Raw genomic sequence first — 18,898 nt, forward strand, 5'->3', positions numbered from 1 at the left:
TATTAAAGTTACCATTATGCACATTTGTATAAAATTAATTTGAAAAAAAAAAAAAAATTTAAATTTGTGCTTTCCAAAACATATTTTATAAAGTTGAAATTTATCAGACCACAAGAAATATGTACTGTTTCATACAAGTGAGTGCAATTACAGTAAGTTGGTATAAAAATAGTGTGCAGAAAACAAAAAGGGCAATTTCAGTAAAAATGGTCAAATCAACACAAATACAGTGCATCAACTGTAGTACAGTTTAGTATACTTCATATGTGACTTCACAAGTAATCTTCCCAACAGCAAGTGTAGGATGCTGGTGCCTGGAAGATGGGTATAAGAAAGGTGTACCATACTCTTCCTCTTTCTGTCTCAGCTGCTACACTTGCTCCCATTGCCTTCCCCAACACCCGCTTCTTTTGCCCAAATTTATCTTCTTTCTTCTGCAGATTTTTTTCTCTTTCTCAAACTCTTGGTTTCTCTCTTCCCTCTCTTTCTCATTGCTCTTTATCAGCCCCATCCCCTTGTGCTCTCCCTTCCTCCTGCTCTTTCTCCTCCCTCTCTGTCCGTTTCGCTCTCCCGCCCCTCTGTTGGTTGTTCAGACCCTCGCAGCCGCGGGGTGCGGGTCGTAGTCGAAGTGGACACTTCTCTTGCCGTCCCTGCTGAAGGCCTCCAGGCCGTCGCTCTCGCGGGGGGTCAGGGCCCAGCCCTGCAGGGACAGGCTGATGAGGGAGGGCAGCCGCGGCAGGGCGCTCAGCAGGGCGGGCAGCCACGGGGAGGCGTGGGGGCGGACGGAGGAGCGGCCGGAGGGGTGCAGGCTCACGTCCAGCTCGCACATCGCCCGTAGGCCCTCTGCCTCCTTAAAGAGGTGCGTCCAGCCCTGTTCGCCCACGCCATCGTTATACATGAGGTCCAGCTTTCTCAGGTGCACTAGGGCTCCGCGCTTTGACGCTGATGCTGCAGGCATGAATCACACATCATACATCATGGCCGTCAATACGGAGAACTACGGACACAGAGCGTACATCAATGCAGTCAAAACACAGAACTACAAACAGAAAGTGCATGTAAGCAGCATCAGCAGTGATGCCACAGTCACAAATCTTGCATGAGAACTACTGACACAAAGTGCAAAACTATACACGAAGTGCAAAGCTGGCAAACACACACATGAAGTACCCTTTTTCCAACGCTGTGTCAATTTGTGTTAATTCCTTGTGTTCGTTATGCCACATAGGTAATACTATAACACAGATATTGCCATTGTCTGTTTATCAAGTGTTTTTGGAGGAGGAGGGGCCCTGTCTTATACACTATATGACCAAAAGTATCTGGACAACCCTTGATCTGGGGCTGTTTTTCTTGGTTTGGGCTCGGCCCCTTAGATCCAGTAAAGGCAAATATTAATGCTGCAACATACAAGCACATTTTGGTTGATTCTGTGCTTCCCCAACAGTTTGGGGAAGGCCCTTTCCTGTTTCAGCCTGACAGTGCTCCAGGGCACACAGTGCCCAACCTCACTAATGCTCTTTTTGTTGAATGGAATAAAATCCCTGCAGCTATACCAACATCTAGTATAAAGCCTTCCCAGAAGAGTGGAGGTTGTTATAGCAACAAAGGGTGCACCAACATTAATGCCCATATTCTTTGATGAGATGTTGGATGTCAGGCACCCACATACTTTGGCCATATAGTGCATGTCTGTGCTTCAAGTGGTGATTGCTAGGGGTGATGGGGGATGTGAATACGCTCCATTGTGCCTGGGTGCTGTTTGTGGGTTGTCTGGAGTGCCCTACCCAGATGCAGAAGGTCTTCGGTGTTAAGGCCACAGCTAGCCAGTCTCAGCTCTTGCAGGTGAGAGCCAGGCTGCAGAACCTGCAGCACCTGCCTCAGGTTCCCTCCTACACATTTGTTCCAGGACAGTCCCAGCGACTCCAACTGGCCCAGACTCTGCACTGCAGAGGCTGAAACACACAGACAGCCCACCCTGTTGACCAGGCCCACTCAGCCAGTCTGAAAATAACATCACTTTGAAGGCAGTGTTATTTTTTGAAGACTTATGGGGTCAATTGCAGAGTGCTTAGCTGGAATTTAAAGGTGTAAACTCCTAGACCACAGAACTGTATTACAACTGGAACAGCTTTCCAAGTATGTGAAAAAAGGCTTAGCTCTTCCAGATGTAATGCAGTTTTGCGGTCTAGAAGTTTAAACCTGAGGTTTAATTAAACTCCAGCTAAGATCACTACAATTGATCCCTAAAGTTTTACAGAAATAGTTGACTGTTGTGTGGTCTGTGTTTATAGTTTTGCAAAATTATGTATAGTTTCAACAATTAAGAAAACTGCCAATGTCAGACACAAAAAGGTTTGTCCTGGATGACCATGTCACATGTCTCTGCAAGGAACAGTTCTCAGACAGCCATTTTGAGCATTACCTAGAGAGTGGTAGGATTCCTCAGTCAGACAGCAGCTGTTCAGGGACAGTGTTTTCAACTTTGACAGGGGAAGGGTGGGGAAAAGCATCTGGGCCAAGCGCCCTATCGTCTTATTGGATGATAAATCCAGCATTGTGAGGTCACCAAGGGAAGGAACAATCTGGACTTTTGAAAAACACACACAAGCAGGGTAGCTTTATTTGTTGTAGTTCTAGAGGCACTTTGCAGACACTCCTTATATCTTTTACATACGATCTATTCATGAAGCTGGATATTTCTTTAAGCAGTTTAGGTAGTTTGCCTTGCTGAAGGGTACATTGGCAACGGCTCACCTGAGAATCATCTCTACAACCTCTGTATTACATGCACAGCTCCCTAACCATTATGCTACACTGCTATCCAACAGGTTTATATAAGGTTCTCAATGACATAAAATGCAACTTTATTTCTACATTTTACAAATTCCACAGAAGATGATGAATAATAATGAGTGTTACAATACCCCCCTCCCCATTATATTAATTTAACATGATACTCTTGATGTAAACATCACTAAAGCAGTATTGCAAATTAATTGCCGAGAAATGATCCAAATGTACACCCCCCCAACCACATCTTTCAGATATTACACTCATAAAAACATTTTAAAAGGTGTTTTTGACAGCATCCCATAACCATTTTTAAAAAAATGTTATATACTAGATAATAAATGTGATGCTTCAAAGTCATTGTGTTCACAACCAAGATCTGCACTCTCTGTAAATATATGTAAATGTATCTGAAATGGTTGAGAACGGAAAAGCCTTTGCAGACCGATATTTTTGACGTCCCTCATGCTGTGGACTCACCCAGCGCCTGCACGTCTTCCTCTGTCAGGTTGCACTTGTGCAGGTCCAAGCTGCGCAGGTGCATGAGCTGGGTCAGGTAAGCACTCATCTGTGCAAACCCCCCGCTTGCCCCCTGGTTACAGGACAGGTCCAGTTGCTCCAGGGCTGGAAGAAACTGTATTGCTTCTCCTGGGGGAAAGACGGGGGTACATCCAGGGGGGAATCAGAGGGGCCACCAAAGGACAGTACAATCTTGGGATGGCACAAAGAGAGTTCCTAGAGCTTTTGAATGTTGACTACCAAAGTCTACCAAGACTTTCACAGTGAAATGTATTGTGTTAAATCAACTCTATGCCTAGATTAGACTCATATAAACTCTGTTAGAGTTGAATTAACTCTGAACATTTTACTGTCTAGTTCCAGGATGGCAGCTTCACAGCACTCTCACCCAGCGTCTGGAGGCTGTCCTGTCTCAGCCCACACATGCGCATCCGCAGGACCTTCAATCCCAGGCTGCCCTTCAGCTGGGGGGCCAACTCACACAGCCCCCCCTCCAGGTGTCTATTGGCAGAGAGGTCCAGCAACTCCAGGCTAGGCAGCATACTCAGTGCCCCCCCTGAAACAGAGAATAAGGGGCACGGGCATAGCACAGACGTCTAAACCACAGCCTGACTTGTGCCAGGGTTTCCCCACCCTGGTCCTGGGGAGCTCCAAGTGTATGCTGGCGTTTGTTCCAACAATAAACTGTAAAAAATACGGACAAAGTGGCTGTGACGTCAACCACTGAATTTACATGTCTTCGGGAAGCATTTTGAAGCCGTGGAAGTATTGTTTACGTGCTGCCATGTTGTACAAATTGGAGCGAGAGACTGCTCAGTTGGGAAAAGAAGGAAGCCTTACATGGCCATGAAGTCTGGGTCGTCCACTAGGTGTGTGAGTTTTGGTTATTGTGTTAAGTTATTGTGCCATTTGAACAACTACAAATTAGAAAATCAGCAAAAACAAATTAGCACATGAGAAGACAATGAAAAAACACCTAGCGCGACTAAAGGTTTTAGTGATTTTTGACATCATATTTTAATCGCATTGTTGCCATTGACCCGTAATGAATCGGGTGGCTGAAAGACCTATACAGGCACCCAATACGCTGACCCTACAGAGCAACGTCTCACAATAAGACCAGGAAAATCAAAGCTTGGTTTTGGCCTCTTGGTTCCAACCAGTCATTCATGTAAGTGACTAAGAACATGCAATATTATTGTGCTTGAGACAAGATCAGTCCATTGCCATTTGCTGTTTTGAAATCCTTTTCCCGAGCAGATATTGAAAGTCAGTAACTAGATATCCCCTGAAGGACCCTGGTGTGATTTTGCCTGTAAATCAGCCAAACAAATCACAACAACTGTTACAATATCCACATTTAAAGACCCATTAACATCTCATAAGATGCTGGAATTAGCTATTTCAACTGGAACAGAAAGCAGATGGCACGGGTTCCCATGGGAAGGCCCCATTGATTCTCATAGCCAGCAAGGTGTGGTCTTACCTAGTGCCTGGGCGTCTGCTGCAGTGAGCTGGCACTCCACCAGGTGGAGCTCTTTTACTGTGTTCCCTGGCTGGAGGCCACTGATGAGGCGTTGCAGGTTCCCACCGACACCGGCATTCCAGGAAAGATCCACTACCTCCAGGAGGGGGAGATAGCCCAGCGCCTCCCCTGTGGAAATATTCACAAAGGTTGTCACCATCATCGTGCTTCTAAGTATGGAATAAAACATCTCCTTTGAGACAGCATTCAAAAGGCCATGACCATACTTACAAACATGTTACATTACATTACATTACAGGCATTTAGCAGACGCTCTTATCCAGAGCGACTTATACAACTTTTACATAGCATTTTACATTGTATCTATTTATACAGCTGGATATATACTGAAGCAGTGCAGGTCAAGTACCTTGCTCAAGGGTACAACGGCAGTGTCCTTACCCGGGAATCGAACCTACGGCCTTTCGGTTACAAGCCCAGTTCCTTACCCACTGTGCTACACTCCGTGCCGCATGTAACCTCCCATGTGATAATATTCACACAAACTTCATCATGTTGAAAAACAATTAATCCCCTCCCCCAAGACAATATTCACAAGGCCACGATTATCTAAGTTATCATATGCATGTTCTGGATCGACAAGTTCTGACAGTATTCACCAAACCTCCAAAATAAGCTAACACTAGCCAACATCACATTCATGTAATAGAGAAATATCAAGTTTTCTGAATGCATTGCATGCCTCACAAAGCTGCCCAGATTCAAAGCCAAAAGAGAAACACTCCAAATACAAAACAGGGACAATGAAGCATTCTTTTTCTTAAATCAAGAGCAGTCTAAATCTTAAATACTTACTTAACATGCCCTTGCAAGTCAGTGCCCATTTTTAAACAACTCAAGTTGCTAGGATTTCTGCAGTGCAACATGTCATTTTAAACAATGATTAAAGCTATGCTTGTCAACATCATGCAAACTATGGAGTTGTTTTCCTTGCAAGCACTACATTAAGTGTTGTGATTTTTCCATTTTTGATTCATTTTATAATTCAGAGGCTTCAACCATCACTCTAAAATAATGAGATGAGGAAGCCTTTGTATGATGAAGTTTAATCAGAAAAGCACAGGGTTCACAATATTTTATTTTCAGCTCTGCGCTGGCAACCTAAGCTACTATTTCCCTCAGTTGATTAACAGGAGTTTAGCAGGGGGCAGAAAGCAGAACCCTATCATACCGAGCGCTGTGAGGTCATCTGCTGTCAGCCTGCAGCTGCTCAGTCTCAGCATCCGGAGTCTGCTCACATGCCTCAGGTGAATGGCCAAAGCCTTCAACGATCCACCGCACAGGTCGTTCCAGGAGAGATCCATCTCTTCCAACTGAGACAGGAATGGCAACAGGGTAGCTAAAATGGATAGAATAAAAATGGAGTGAGAGAAAGCAAAAGAGGCTGAGGGAAAAGAAAGTATAGAGAAGAGATGAATGTAAGAGAAAACATGGAAATGAGGACACGAGAGAGGGATTCCTTACTTGGTCCAATACATGACTGCAGCGCTATGGAATAAAAACTAGCGAAGAGTGTGTCACTAATGAAAATGGCTCACCCAGTTCTAAGACATCAGTGGCGGTGAGGTCACAGTGGCCGAGATTCAGGCTGTGGCTTTCCAGCTTCTTTCCTAGCTTCTGAACAAACAGCTTCACTCTACCCCACCCAACCATCGAACTCAGCTCTGAGTCCACAGGGACACCCCTCCCTGAAACAACATCAGTACCCATGCATCATCTCACAGGTTCCAGGATACTGGGAAGAGTCGCCATAAATCGAACGGTTTTTGGATTTTGCTCATTTACACTATTTAGCATTATGAAATTTTACTTCAAGCAGGTTTGACATGTCAGTAGTTATCGCCGTTTCAATTACATTCATGACTTAATCGAGTTGGATACAATTAAAACCAAGGATCATGCAGTCCCACGTTACACTCATACCATTTAGTAGGCATAATTGTAAAAGATGTGAGGAATAATTGTAACATGAAATGAAAATGGCATATAATGTGCGTACGCCTTTTTCCCCCTCCACTCAATTGAAAAAACCTCAGGATTGTACAGGCGGGGTTGGGAGCTCATCACGTCTGCACTGAACTCCACCTAAACGGTCCTACCCACAATTAAACAAACACATGCAGCTAAACAAATACATACCAGACATATGCAAATGGTATCCTCAATGCTCAACAACACCAAATGCAATTTGTAAAATGTACACAAAGATTTCACAATTCTGTGACATTCTCTTTATGTGTCAGTTCCGCCTTTTAACTCACATTCCGATTTGGGAAATATGAGGCCCTTCATATTGCCTCCTGTAACCTACCTCATAAATGAAAGCAATTAGCAATAGTTCATAACAAACTTCTCAATATCAGAGAAAATTTTCCAGCACATGCTTTGGCATAAATAAATCTTCAAGGTGAATGTGTATTTCTGCACCGAAAGAACTTTGACATTCTGTGTTCTGCACTAGACAGTTGGCGCTCTCTTGAGGTTAACATTAGTTTAAAGCCTATTTTAGTATATAGCCTAAGGTTATGAGTGACAGTTGATAAAAGGTTTTTTCATTTTTAAGATAAGACAATTGATGTAAATGTCTCAGCTTTGCTTTTCCAATGTCTCAGATTTTCTTTATCCATTAGCCTTGAGAGATAGGCCCTGACTGTAAGTAGTATGATTAATAAGCTGATTGTTACATTTAACAAAATAATTATCTGTAGTGTAATGTGTATTAATGTAGATAAATTAGAATGTCCTGACCACTGCTGGCCTTTATAAGTCCTAGTAATAATATACAAATTCTGATATATTGTTGTCAGCGTAGATATATGAAAAAACAAAGTTAGTAAAGTTTATTTTTGTGCAGATTTACAATAAATTATTGTGCCAGTGAAGTACCTGAACTTCTGTTTACGTGTCTGGAGCTTTATTAAAGCTGTACGCTATCTGTCAACTCATAAAAAATGAACCTGTGAAGAGAGAAGTGTATTGTGTCCGTATTGGTAACGCCTATAGAGTGTCCCGCTCAGATTCACAGAGGATGTTTTAACAGGAGATAATACTTTTATTTGCCTCAACTATGGGAGAAGATATGCAATGAGATTAAATCATTTATTGGCCATTATGTCAGGTGCTTCATGATGTCACGATGACCAAGACCCAATAACTCAGAGCCCAGTAATAGTAACCATAACAACTTTTAAAGGGCAGATAACTTTTTTAAATGATGTATGATTTGATTTATTGTAAATAAAAATTAAGCTTTATGCCCGAAAAATACTTTCGGAACAGATTTTTAATTATCTCGCTAAAGAAACCTTTTTTGGAAATATTTCAGACCTGAAATGGGTACAGTAGCCGCATTGTATATAATAATATAATATAAATTATTGACCGTGTTACATTTAGCAAGCGTTACATCGCGACTCTCCCCTACAACAATTTACGGACTCAAAGAGATTGAAAACTCACTGACCCGAGGATAGACAACACTGATTTTACGACAGAAAATATGCCTATATCACTGTCATAGATATAAAACGTATAAATGTCTCTAGGATGCACATTTCATTAACTATGAACGACACGACATCGCACACCGTGTAACAAAACACACAAAAGTATACATAAAGGGTCCCTTTACAGTTACACCTTATACGCATTAAATGTGCAATGACAATTAATTTCCATTCATTTCCAATCTTGCTATTGAATTCACAAATTATGAGACCCCAGTGTTCCGCTAGTAGGAACGTCAAAACAATTCACAGCGACCTGAGTGCGTAACCACTGTCAGAGTCCCACATACCCATTTTCTCCTCGCCCCGCTGGGCCTCTGGTTCTCCGCTATCTGGTATGCCGCCATCCTTCTTGTCAGAGTTTTCCGTGGGGCGGAAAAAGCGACCGACTGACGCCCGGGGGCGCCGGTCCGTGATCGACTTTGTCCTGCGTATTTGGTTCATTATCATGTCGAACGGCGACCTCTTCTGGGGGCATTCCCGTCCCTTATGAGAATCTGGCCGATGTGTTACAGTACAGTTTTAAAAAGTTGTGTAGAACCAAATAACACACCTTCCAAAACTTCTGAATTTGAAATACCAATGTGAAAATACCCACCCCTGCCCGCAATTTACCTGTGTGTTCCATTCTGTGGTCTTCCACACCTCAACAAACAGAAATTGGCAGAGCAACTTAGTCAGCACAAATACTCGCATATAGGCTACTACACTATATATATATAAGGCCGACGCATGGAACATCTATTCAATCAATGAAAGGAAGTATTTAAGTTTTGTGTGATTACCAAAGCGTACTTTCTTAAATGTCTGTACAATTTAAAGCCTATTTTCGTGTTGAGTGCAGTCAGCGCGCAGCGGCAGAGATCCGGTTTCTTTTTACTTAGTAAACATGATTTTCTCTGTCCCAACTATAACAGCAGTGGGAATATTTACTGCGTTAAAGACAACACAATGGCTACAGTAACGTTTGTCGGAGTGTTTTGTTTACCTGATCTATGCATGTAAATCGCAGCGGCTGTTTCTTATTTAATTTGCACGCCTACTGTTCGATAATGCTGTGCTTCGCTTCCGAAAGATCATATTATCCAGGAAGTAAGTCTAAGATTGTACTTTGAAACCAACGGCGACAGGTGAGCAAATGAGGCGTGAGGTGCTTCTGACTTACGAATTTGCACACTCAGCTCTTTTGCCGTCTAATGTTTGGCAGCGGTTAACTTTCATTTTAGTTTGGTTACGCGATTCATCCTGCCCCATCACCTGTGTGAGAGAACCTGCTTCAGCAGTCAGTAAACAGTATAATTCGGCAGGATAACAGGATAATTCGGCATTGGACAGTGGTGATGTTGTCCTACTGCACATGTAGGGGCCCTGAAAACCCCAGGACCTGAAGGTTTTGAACAACCAATAAAATTGTGTCTTGTCAGGGGGAATTGGTTAAGAGAAAAGGTGTGGACATTGTTTATTATTTAAATATTCATGTATATTGAATAATTACTATTTTTATTTTTTATGTTGAACACCTTCAAATTACCTTGTTACCCCGCATGCATTTAACACCACAGTTTAACAATTTCTGTTGATTTTGGTTTATAATCTGAACACTTATTTTAGATATGTTCTAAAATGTCATTACATGTCACATTATATAACTTTCTGTGGCATAAAAAAGAATAGTCATTCTCTCAAGGAGAGTCTAATCGAGAGGTTGTTTTAATAACCAAATAGAATACACAACTCCAGAGTGGGGTCGCACGAAACTTGTAAATATGTAAATGTGAGAATATAATAAACTATGTACAGCAGCATATATGAAATATATTATTATAGCACATCCCTGAAGAGGGTGTGCTGGAAAATATACAAATTAGAGTCACTCAAACTATATTGGATATTCAGGGTAAATTGAAATACCTAAAACTGTTTTCAAGACAATTTAACTTTTATTCTTGAGATAATTACCTTGCATGTTCTCAAAAATGAACCTCACTTGGTTTAAACGAAAAATGTTAAAAAGCATAAAGCACTTCTGTTTAAAATAGCTCAGTTGTCTCAAGATAATGCATGTTGGGACCTATGTATATATCTTTTGAACTATTTTGAGTTTGTATTAGCAGTAACAACTTTGGTTCCCCTATACCAAATGTCATCTCGGCAGCGAAGACTTTCTGGTGTTTTAAAGCCAGCAACCTCCTAGCATAATTTCCGAGGTGGTAGTGTGATAATAACAGATACCCTGAGGATCTCTCCTAAATGCCCCCAAAAGCCTCTAACATCTCAGAGTGTCTAAATATGTATGAATAAGGTGGGAGTAACACTGCCTAGTAGCGGCACTAGACTAATGCCCTTTTAATCCCCCTGTTTTAATAACGTATTGTTTCTGGTTGAGTCTGCTGGCGAGTAGTAAGTACAAAACCACAGATTAGCAGGCATTTCAAAAGACAATCCTAGAAAGATGTTTAGCATCAAGGTTTTTTGAGCTATTTACAGGTGTAGGCAAGAAGGGCCAAAAACATAGGTTCTTCTAACTTTCTAGGAAATAACTGTACAAACAGCAAGAGATAAACAGGTGCAAGGTGGGGCACTTAACCTGGGTCAAGTCAAATACTCTCCATGAAATACTCTTACCTGAAGTCCCTGCAGATTGTTGAAAAACATAAAACAAACAGTATTTTATAAAGGGCATAATTAACTCATGTTACTGTCTATTTAGTTACATTTTATTGAAAATTCTCAGGGATCTGCAAGACTGATTCCAAATTGTACATGTACTTAATAGGACAAGTATTTAATAAATAACAAACTATTTCAAACACATATTGTTAGTATTCAACTTGGAAACTGCCAAATAATGGCATAAACAAAGTTGTATTGGGTAATTTAACTTTAACTTTCAGAAAAGTAATAAATACAATGGCTGAAACAAGAAATGTGCTTTAAGTGTGGGAAAACGCTTTATAAATTAAATGTATTATAATTAAAATGTATTATCAGATGGGCAAGCTGGGACAGGCTCCAGTGCCCCCGTGACCCTGCCCAGGAAAAGCGGGTATAAATAATGGATGGATGGATGGATAAAGCTTACTGAGCTGCTTAGTTCCAATTTCACACGCAACTGTGGATATATCACTGCCCTATTTTAACAACCCTGGTTCAATTAACTCTGGAGTAAAGAAGGAAGTGATATAAATAATTCTCAGTTTTAGTTTATACAGGGTAGGAAGAATTGTTTTAACCTTTGTGTTCTGCTTACTTATTAGCAGCTCTGAAACTGTTAGCCGTGGGTAAAATATACCCAGGACATTATTGGGGTTTTAAAGCAATAATGGAATAAAATGTAATCAAAAATACCCAATATATTATCTTTTTCTCAGTTCCAAACAATATAAACTATATGTAAGTATAATATAATTATTTGTGATAATAATGTGATTTTTTAAAAATCACTAAATGAAGGCATGGGAGCATAAATCGTGTTTATCTGTGAAAAATTTAAATGAAACAAGGTTTTCATGCAGTTTTGAACTGATATTCTTAATTAGGCTTACTTTTCGTCTTTATCTTATCGTATTGAAAGAAGCAATATTGGCAGAAAAGAACAGATGATGAACAACAAATACAAAACACTAAACACAAAACAAGAACAAAAGTTACTCTGGTCTAGTCACTCGTCATAAATTTCATTTCTCAGGAGTGTTATTCCTTTCTTCACTAACAGTTTAAATCGATTGATTAGAGGAAACCGAACAAAGGGGCTAAATGCCAGCTTTTAAATGATGAAGATGAAACCTGCGAATATTTTGAAAAGCACACGCATATTAGTAGTACAAGAAAACTCCGTCCTAAACTAGATCAGAGGGGAGGCGGAAGTAGATTATTAATTTTTTTATTTTTTCGGTAAAAATTTAAATAAGCAATGCATCAATTTCAATACATGGGAAGTCTATAGAAAGGCATATTTGAAAAATATTTAACCGATAACATTATGAAATATCATTATTGTAATAACAAGACGTCAACAATGAACTAAATAACAACATTTTTTCGTTCACATAATTCGTTTACAATATCTCATCTATGGCTTACTTTCAGAATTTGCCTATGTGAAACGCAATGAATGGGCACCCGATTGTAGGCTGTCACAGTAGAGCCACAGCACGTGAAGTGAATTATTGGAAATAGCGCATTTCGGGATTCTGGAATTCAAAAAATAAATTAATCAGTATTTGATGGTAGGCTACAGAGTTAATTGAACTCTGACAGAGTATTGGAGTCCAGTTGGACCATATGTAGATTTAACACTGAACATTTTACAGTGTATCTAAAAAAATAATCACATACAATTGGGGAATTTTCAAGTTTTCATTATTCAAATCGAGAGTACAAGTATGGACTATCCCTAAATGTACAGTAACATAGTCTACCACTGCATTTCCCTATAAATTGTAACTTTGCCAGGCTGTCACTCCCGAGTATAAACGTTCAGTAATATTTAGATGACGGCATTGGATAACCCGGTATAGGCCGTTTATGCGAGGTTATGTGGGAATTTACTTGTAGCATTTAATATAGATTTGACACAGATGTGTGGTAAAATAATTAAGTGGCTTTTCTTCGTGCACTCAACAGTGGGTGGTAGTTGACCTAATGTCACAGAATATGCTTTTTAACATGTACAGTACTTAGCCAGCTAAACTACTAGGCAAGGAAAAAATATTAACATTTAAATTAAATTGCTCTTAAGGTTCTTAAGAAGCTATGCATACAAAATGCTGTGATTTCTACATGGCGAAACCAAATGTATACAAATAACATTTGATAAAAGCTGAGAATCTGCATTATAACCACATGTGAATTGTTTGATTACACATCTAAAATTGTGAAGTACAGAGGCAAATCAAGAAAAAAAGGCTTTGTCCCTAACATGATGGAAGGTAATGTAATTTAAATAAGGGTTTAATAAATACGTGTGAAAATTGTTGAATTATTGACCATACCAGTTCTTTACTCTGTTGCCAGTATTTTTAGTTTAACTCCCTCCCAAATGACAAGCAACAATTGATTATAATTTTGCTATGTTGCCACAACCACAGCAACTGTTATGTATCATGTTGATTAATTATGCAAAGTTTATATCATACAGCTTAATAAATCAAAAATCTTTTTTCTGTGCGCCCCTTGTCGCTTTCAGCGGTGTAGGATTTTAACAAGTCAGTATATCAGACTAAACGCGCTCTTGGTGGCTTCTAATGAAACTGACGTCACGGTTTATCAGTTCAGCCTAATTTGTATCGTTTCACACCCAGCTCCGGCATAGTCGGACTTAGAGTCACATTGGTGACAAGTAACACGATAACAATTATCCTTAGTTCTTTTGTGATGCATTCTAAGTACTAGTCTCATAGTGGTCTCTCTTTCTTAAATTCAAATTAAAAATGCTTTGGTACCATACATAGTCAGAGCTCAGTATGTGTAATATTATGACATATATTATGACACCTAATTTATTTTTGAATAATTATTGACTGGTCTATGTAGTGGTTGGGGGGGGGGGGGGGGGGGGGGGGGTTCGCTTTGGTTCTAAATTAGGTTAGTGGTGTCCTAGATAAGCGCAGAGGATTAGGGCTTCAGATCTTACCGAGAGGGACGCTTGCTGATGAGATCTGTCAGCGGTAAAACTCTAAAGGGGCAGCTTAACGCAAACACATCCCAGTTAAAGTGCTGCTCAGCCAGTCTTTATGATAATAAGATCCATGCGATAGGGAAGAGCCCTGCGTGTAGAATGTGTCTAATTAGAATGTGCACAGGGGTCAGCAGCTGTTCCTGGCAGATTTTACTGGACTAACCTAGGATTATCGAGCTAAGATTAGTTCAGATTTTTAATGGACTATTAGGTAACGCTGTGTCTTTGGAAGCAAAAGGTAGCCATGACAAAGATCTAATAGTCTTTTTTGGTTTGGTGGGGGGGGGGGGGGGGAGGTTCTTTAATTCATCCAGGGGGTCTTTAGAAACATGTTGGAAAACCATCACAATCAGTATACAGTTCACTGTATCATAGTATGCCTGTTTTGTAGCCACATCTACGGAGAAGAACTAGTAAATAACTAACTAATATATAATTTAAATGTTCAATCTTCTCTGTGCCAATTCAATCTTCCAGGCTTTTAATAAAACTTCAGTCCAAAAGTGATTGAACTCCTTGTCTGAGAGTAGCTTCCTGCCCCAGGGAATCATAACCACAATGGAACAGTTCAGCAGGTTGACCTCACGGGGGGAACATGATCACCAGGACCAAAAGTGGCACAGATTGGTTAATGGGATGCATGCAAGTGGTAAGGCCAACCCCAGATATCTGAGAAAAATCCTTTATGTTATGATGTGAATGGTCTATTAAAGATCTACATAGTAAAATAAAACTGTGTTTTTTGGACAAAATGTTTAAAAAATGTAAAAACAAAATCTCACTATTTTTTAACAATGTCAAAGTTGTTATACTGACTCATCATTTAATGGCTGTCCCATAAAATAACAGGGCGTGATAGAATGCAACAGTCTTTTAATGGGACTCCAGTGTGAGTGGGTGTGAGTGGAGAAGGAGAGGGTGTGATGAAGCAGGGCATGATGGGTTGTGCTTGTACTGGTTCGGCAGACATCAGGCAGCAGATGATGAGGAATCAGGCAGCACTGAGACCCCAGCATGTGGCCCTGAGTCCCCATCTGCTGCAGGATGCCCCAGCTCAGCTTCAGTTCCAGCACCACCTCAGGGACTGGTGAGAACTACACAGATAGCAACCAACAACCACACACACACACGCACACGCACACATGCACACGCATGCATGCATGCATGCATGCATGCACAAACACACATACACACGCAAGCACACAGAAACATGCAAGTACACACACAGAACCCATGCTAAAGGACTGCATTTTACCAAATTTCTCTCATTGATTTGTCTCTTTCTGTGCTGACACCTTGGGTGCTTTTTCTTTCTAACATTATCCAGTTGTTTCATAGTCTAGAGCCCGTGGACTCCTTCTGTCTGAATTTATACAGTGGTTTAAGAATCACGTGTGTGTATGTGTGTGTGCGTGTGTTTGTGTGTGCGTGTGTATGTGCTTTTGGGAATTCTCTTTATTCTCAGTGAATCTCTCTTCATGCCTTCTGTACACACTGCCATTGCTGAGAGGCACACTCAGGACTGCTTCTACCTTGAAGTCACATCCTGCTTAACTCTCCCAGCAGCCACCAGACCACTGCATCTCCACCTGTGGAGGTGTGGCAGCTCCTGAATCCCGGTGTGAATCCTGCCTTCGGCCCCCAGCGAAGCAGCATGCTGACTGGCTTCACCGGGTCAGGTAAGCAGCACATGAATGTGGCATCTACCATAACTTCTGTGTTGGGTAAAACCAGAAGCTCTTCAAAGTGTTGCAAAACAAGCCAAGCTGTCATTCACTGCAGATGAGTACACTGGAAGCAGATAGCACCCATAAAGCAAACCTTGATGGATCAAAACTTCTGCTACGCAAAATTTTCATTTTTTATCAGTGTGAATCTGTCAATAAGTAGACTATGGCAGTTCATAAAGACATGGCAGCTCTTGTTGAGAGCACAACTGGTGTCTGTAATATCTAATGAACATTCACATGATTCCCTGACTTCATTGAAGGCTCCTTGAATTTCATGGTTGTCAATTCAGACTGATGCAACATGCAGAAAACAGCATGTATACCGTGCAGATTAAGTCCAAATAACTGCATATTTGGTTTATTTTTATATTTTTTCCACAGGACACAACTTCCCATGCTCAATACCCATGCCGACTGTTGGCCGGCAACAGGAGATTATTCACAGGAAGAACGTTGCTAGGTATGATGCAATATGCTGTAATGACATTGCCGGGGGGCTGAATCATTAGAGCCAGTGTCAAACCCACAAATAAATTAAATCTCAAGCGTAGCATGACACTCTCAATTCTGGCCATGCAATCGGTGTGTAGCATTAAATAATTTTTTCTCCAGTCTACACCCAGTGCACTAAATAACTGAGAAGGGATATTTAACGTGGCTGCCTGGCTGCTGTCCGGGTTTCTGGTAAGCCAGTTGGGCAGGTTTGGCTACATGTTATTGCACTACATGTAAGTGCAACAGCTTGGTTTGGGAAGGCACTGCTCTCTGTCTGAAGTGTGCATAAAGCACACTGTGTTGCCACAACTGTGCAGCTCTGCAGGCTGAACTGAGCATGAAGCACACTGTGCTGCCACATCAACTGTGCAGCTCTGCAGGCTGAACTGAGCATGAAGCACACTGTGCTGCCATCTCAACTGCGCAGCTCTGCAGGCTGAACTGAGCATGAGGCACACTGCGCTGCCACATCAACTGCGCAGCTCTGCAGGCTGAACTGAGCATGAAGCACACTACGATGACACATTGACTGCACAGCTCTGCAGAGGGAACTGAGCATGAACGCACTGCAATGACACAACGACTGCACAGCTCTGCAGAGGGAACTGAGCATGAACGCACTGCAATGACACAACGACTGCGCAGCTCTGCAGAGGGAACTGAGCATGAACGCACTGCAATGACACAACGACTGCGCTGCTCTGCAGAGGGAACTGAGCGTGAAGCGCACTCTGATGACACAACGACTGCGCAGCTCTGCAGAGGGAACTGAGCAGTAAGCGCACTGAAATGACGCATCGACTGCGCAGCTCTGCAGAGTGATCAGATACAACAGCTTCTTCTTAATTTTTTTTTTTTTAAAGGCTGCTTTATTTAAATGGCCTAGTTGTAATATTGGAGTGTATGTGCTGCAGGGTTAATGAGATAGTCAAGAGTGTATTTTCTTTTCTCCAGGCTGGAGGTAAATGCCATCCTGCAGCAGAAGGATATGGCGAACAGCCAGCACAAAAGGCTGGTGGATATTGGATATCCCATCATGCACCAGGTCCCAGGAATACCCCCAAATGGCAATACGTACTGGGTACAGCAGCATCACTCAGAGTGCCACCCTCCCAACAGCGTCGTTGTTCACTGTGTCTCTCGGGGAGACCTGCAGGTCAGCAGCCTGTTGCAATCCCCAAGACCCTACCCACTAATCAGCATACAGCAGAGGCTGAGGGGGAGGGGTAAGGGACCTCACAGAAGACTGGCCAAACAAAGCTATTTATTGACAGTGGCAACAGCCAATGGGAATATGAAAGGGTGGAGATCGGCAGAGAAAGGACTGAGGGGCTAGGAGAGTGGCAGGTTGGGGACCACTGTGAAACAGCCTTAGGAAACGGGAGGAGAGGTGTGGAGAATGAGCATGGGAACAGTCTGCAGGATGACTGTGCGCATGGTGCAGACAGCAACGGCAGCACTGAGGGCAGGGGAGCACCTGGACACACCTGCTCAGCTCTCCTCAAAACAACCCTGAGCTCCTCCCCCTTTGTTCAGCCCACAGAACTGCCATGCGTGTGTCCACCAACAAGGAAAGAACTCGCTCCTGGTGAGTTCGTATGATGCTACAAAGCCTGGTTTTTAAGCAGTATGGAATAGGTGCACTAGTGTCATAGCTAATCCAGGAGAATGCAGTTCTGTCAAACAGACAGATTACAGCAATGCATTAAAGGCATAGTTCACTCTCTGCACTGGGGCTTTGTTATTATGCTATTCCTGTGTGCGAGGAACAATATTTTACATACGTCCAGATATTTCCAACAACCTGCCAGGTTATTAGGCTATAGGGGAATACATTACTATAGAGAAAGTACATCAATAATCATGATAACTAATATCTACCCATTAAGGTTATAGCATAAGTTTAAAGTTGCAGCAGTACAAGCTGCTGTGGGCTTACTAAAAGTGTATTTTCTTTGTTTTATACCACACACCTGTGGATGCCCTTAAACCAATCAAGTCACTGTGAAGCTAGCAGAGAAAATTCAGTGTCTAAAATATCCATCAATATATCACATTAAAACTGGGCCAATCAAACACACACACTTAACATGACATAATATCGAAAAAACCCAGAAAGGGAATTATCCCTTTAAAGGACAAGCCAATTTACCATGGGAGTGCTGCTCAACAATAAATATATTTCTGACCCCTTTACGATGGGGCATGTGACACGGAATGATCCATAAAACATCAGCTTATTTATTCATACAGGATGTACTCACAAATTCTGGGACTGACTGATCATGCACACTAACTAGTCAATCCAGAAAATAACATTCCCTGTAAACTAGTGTGGATGTAGATTCTTGGAATTAAAATGGGTGGAGCTGCCATATGGCATACATCATTTTAAACTGAAACTAAAACAAAAATAGCCATAAAACAACATATTTTTAAACTTGAAAAAAAGAAACACTTCTGTCCAAGAAACAAAACTAAAACCAATCTACAATTTTTGCCTCTAATCCCAAATAAAAAAGAACTAACAGAATTTTCACATCATTATAGTTCTTTATATTAAAAGATGATAATCAGGTGTTTTGTCCAGCCTATTGGGCTTCTAGGTAATCATAGCCACTAGATGGCA

At 41.5% G+C, this 18,898-nt stretch overlaps 1 protein-coding gene across 1 annotated transcript; it reads right to left on the bottom strand.

Moving 5' to 3' along the window:
* Nucleotides 1–24: 24 nt before the first annotated feature.
* Nucleotides 25–9,445, bottom strand: lrrc31 (leucine rich repeat containing 31). The gene is made up of 11 exons (XM_035412878.1): nucleotides 9,353–9,445; nucleotides 8,980–9,009; nucleotides 8,655–8,861; nucleotides 6,397–6,546; nucleotides 6,030–6,197; nucleotides 4,799–4,966; nucleotides 3,701–3,868; nucleotides 3,274–3,441; nucleotides 2,426–2,590; nucleotides 1,788–1,955; nucleotides 25–948 (listed from the first exon to the last, which is right to left on the bottom strand). Exons 1-11 carry the CDS (start codon nucleotides 9,363–9,365, stop codon nucleotides 590–592), a joined length of 1,764 nt encoding a protein of 587 aa, XP_035268769.1. The 5' UTR covers nucleotides 9,366–9,445; the 3' UTR covers nucleotides 25–589.
* Between the last annotated feature and the right edge of the window lie 9,453 nt (nucleotides 9,446–18,898).

Source organism: Anguilla anguilla, chromosome 4 (assembly GCF_013347855.1).
Source record: "Anguilla anguilla isolate fAngAng1 chromosome 4, fAngAng1.pri, whole genome shotgun sequence".
NCBI classification, from domain to species: domain Eukaryota; kingdom Metazoa; phylum Chordata; class Actinopteri; order Anguilliformes; family Anguillidae; genus Anguilla; species Anguilla anguilla.

What these genes read in the sequence shown, in the direction of transcription:
- lrrc31 (XM_035412878.1), bottom strand. An exon ending in GCGGGGCGAGGAGAAAATGG is followed by an intron (nt 6,547 to 8,654) that starts GTATGTGGGACT and finishes ATGTTGTTTCAG; the next exon opens with GGAGGGGTGTCCCTGTGGAC. An exon ending in AGATGACCTCACAGCGCTCG is followed by an intron (nt 4,967 to 6,029) that starts GTATGATAGGGT and finishes ATATTTCCACAG; the next exon opens with GGGAGGCGCTGGGCTATCTC.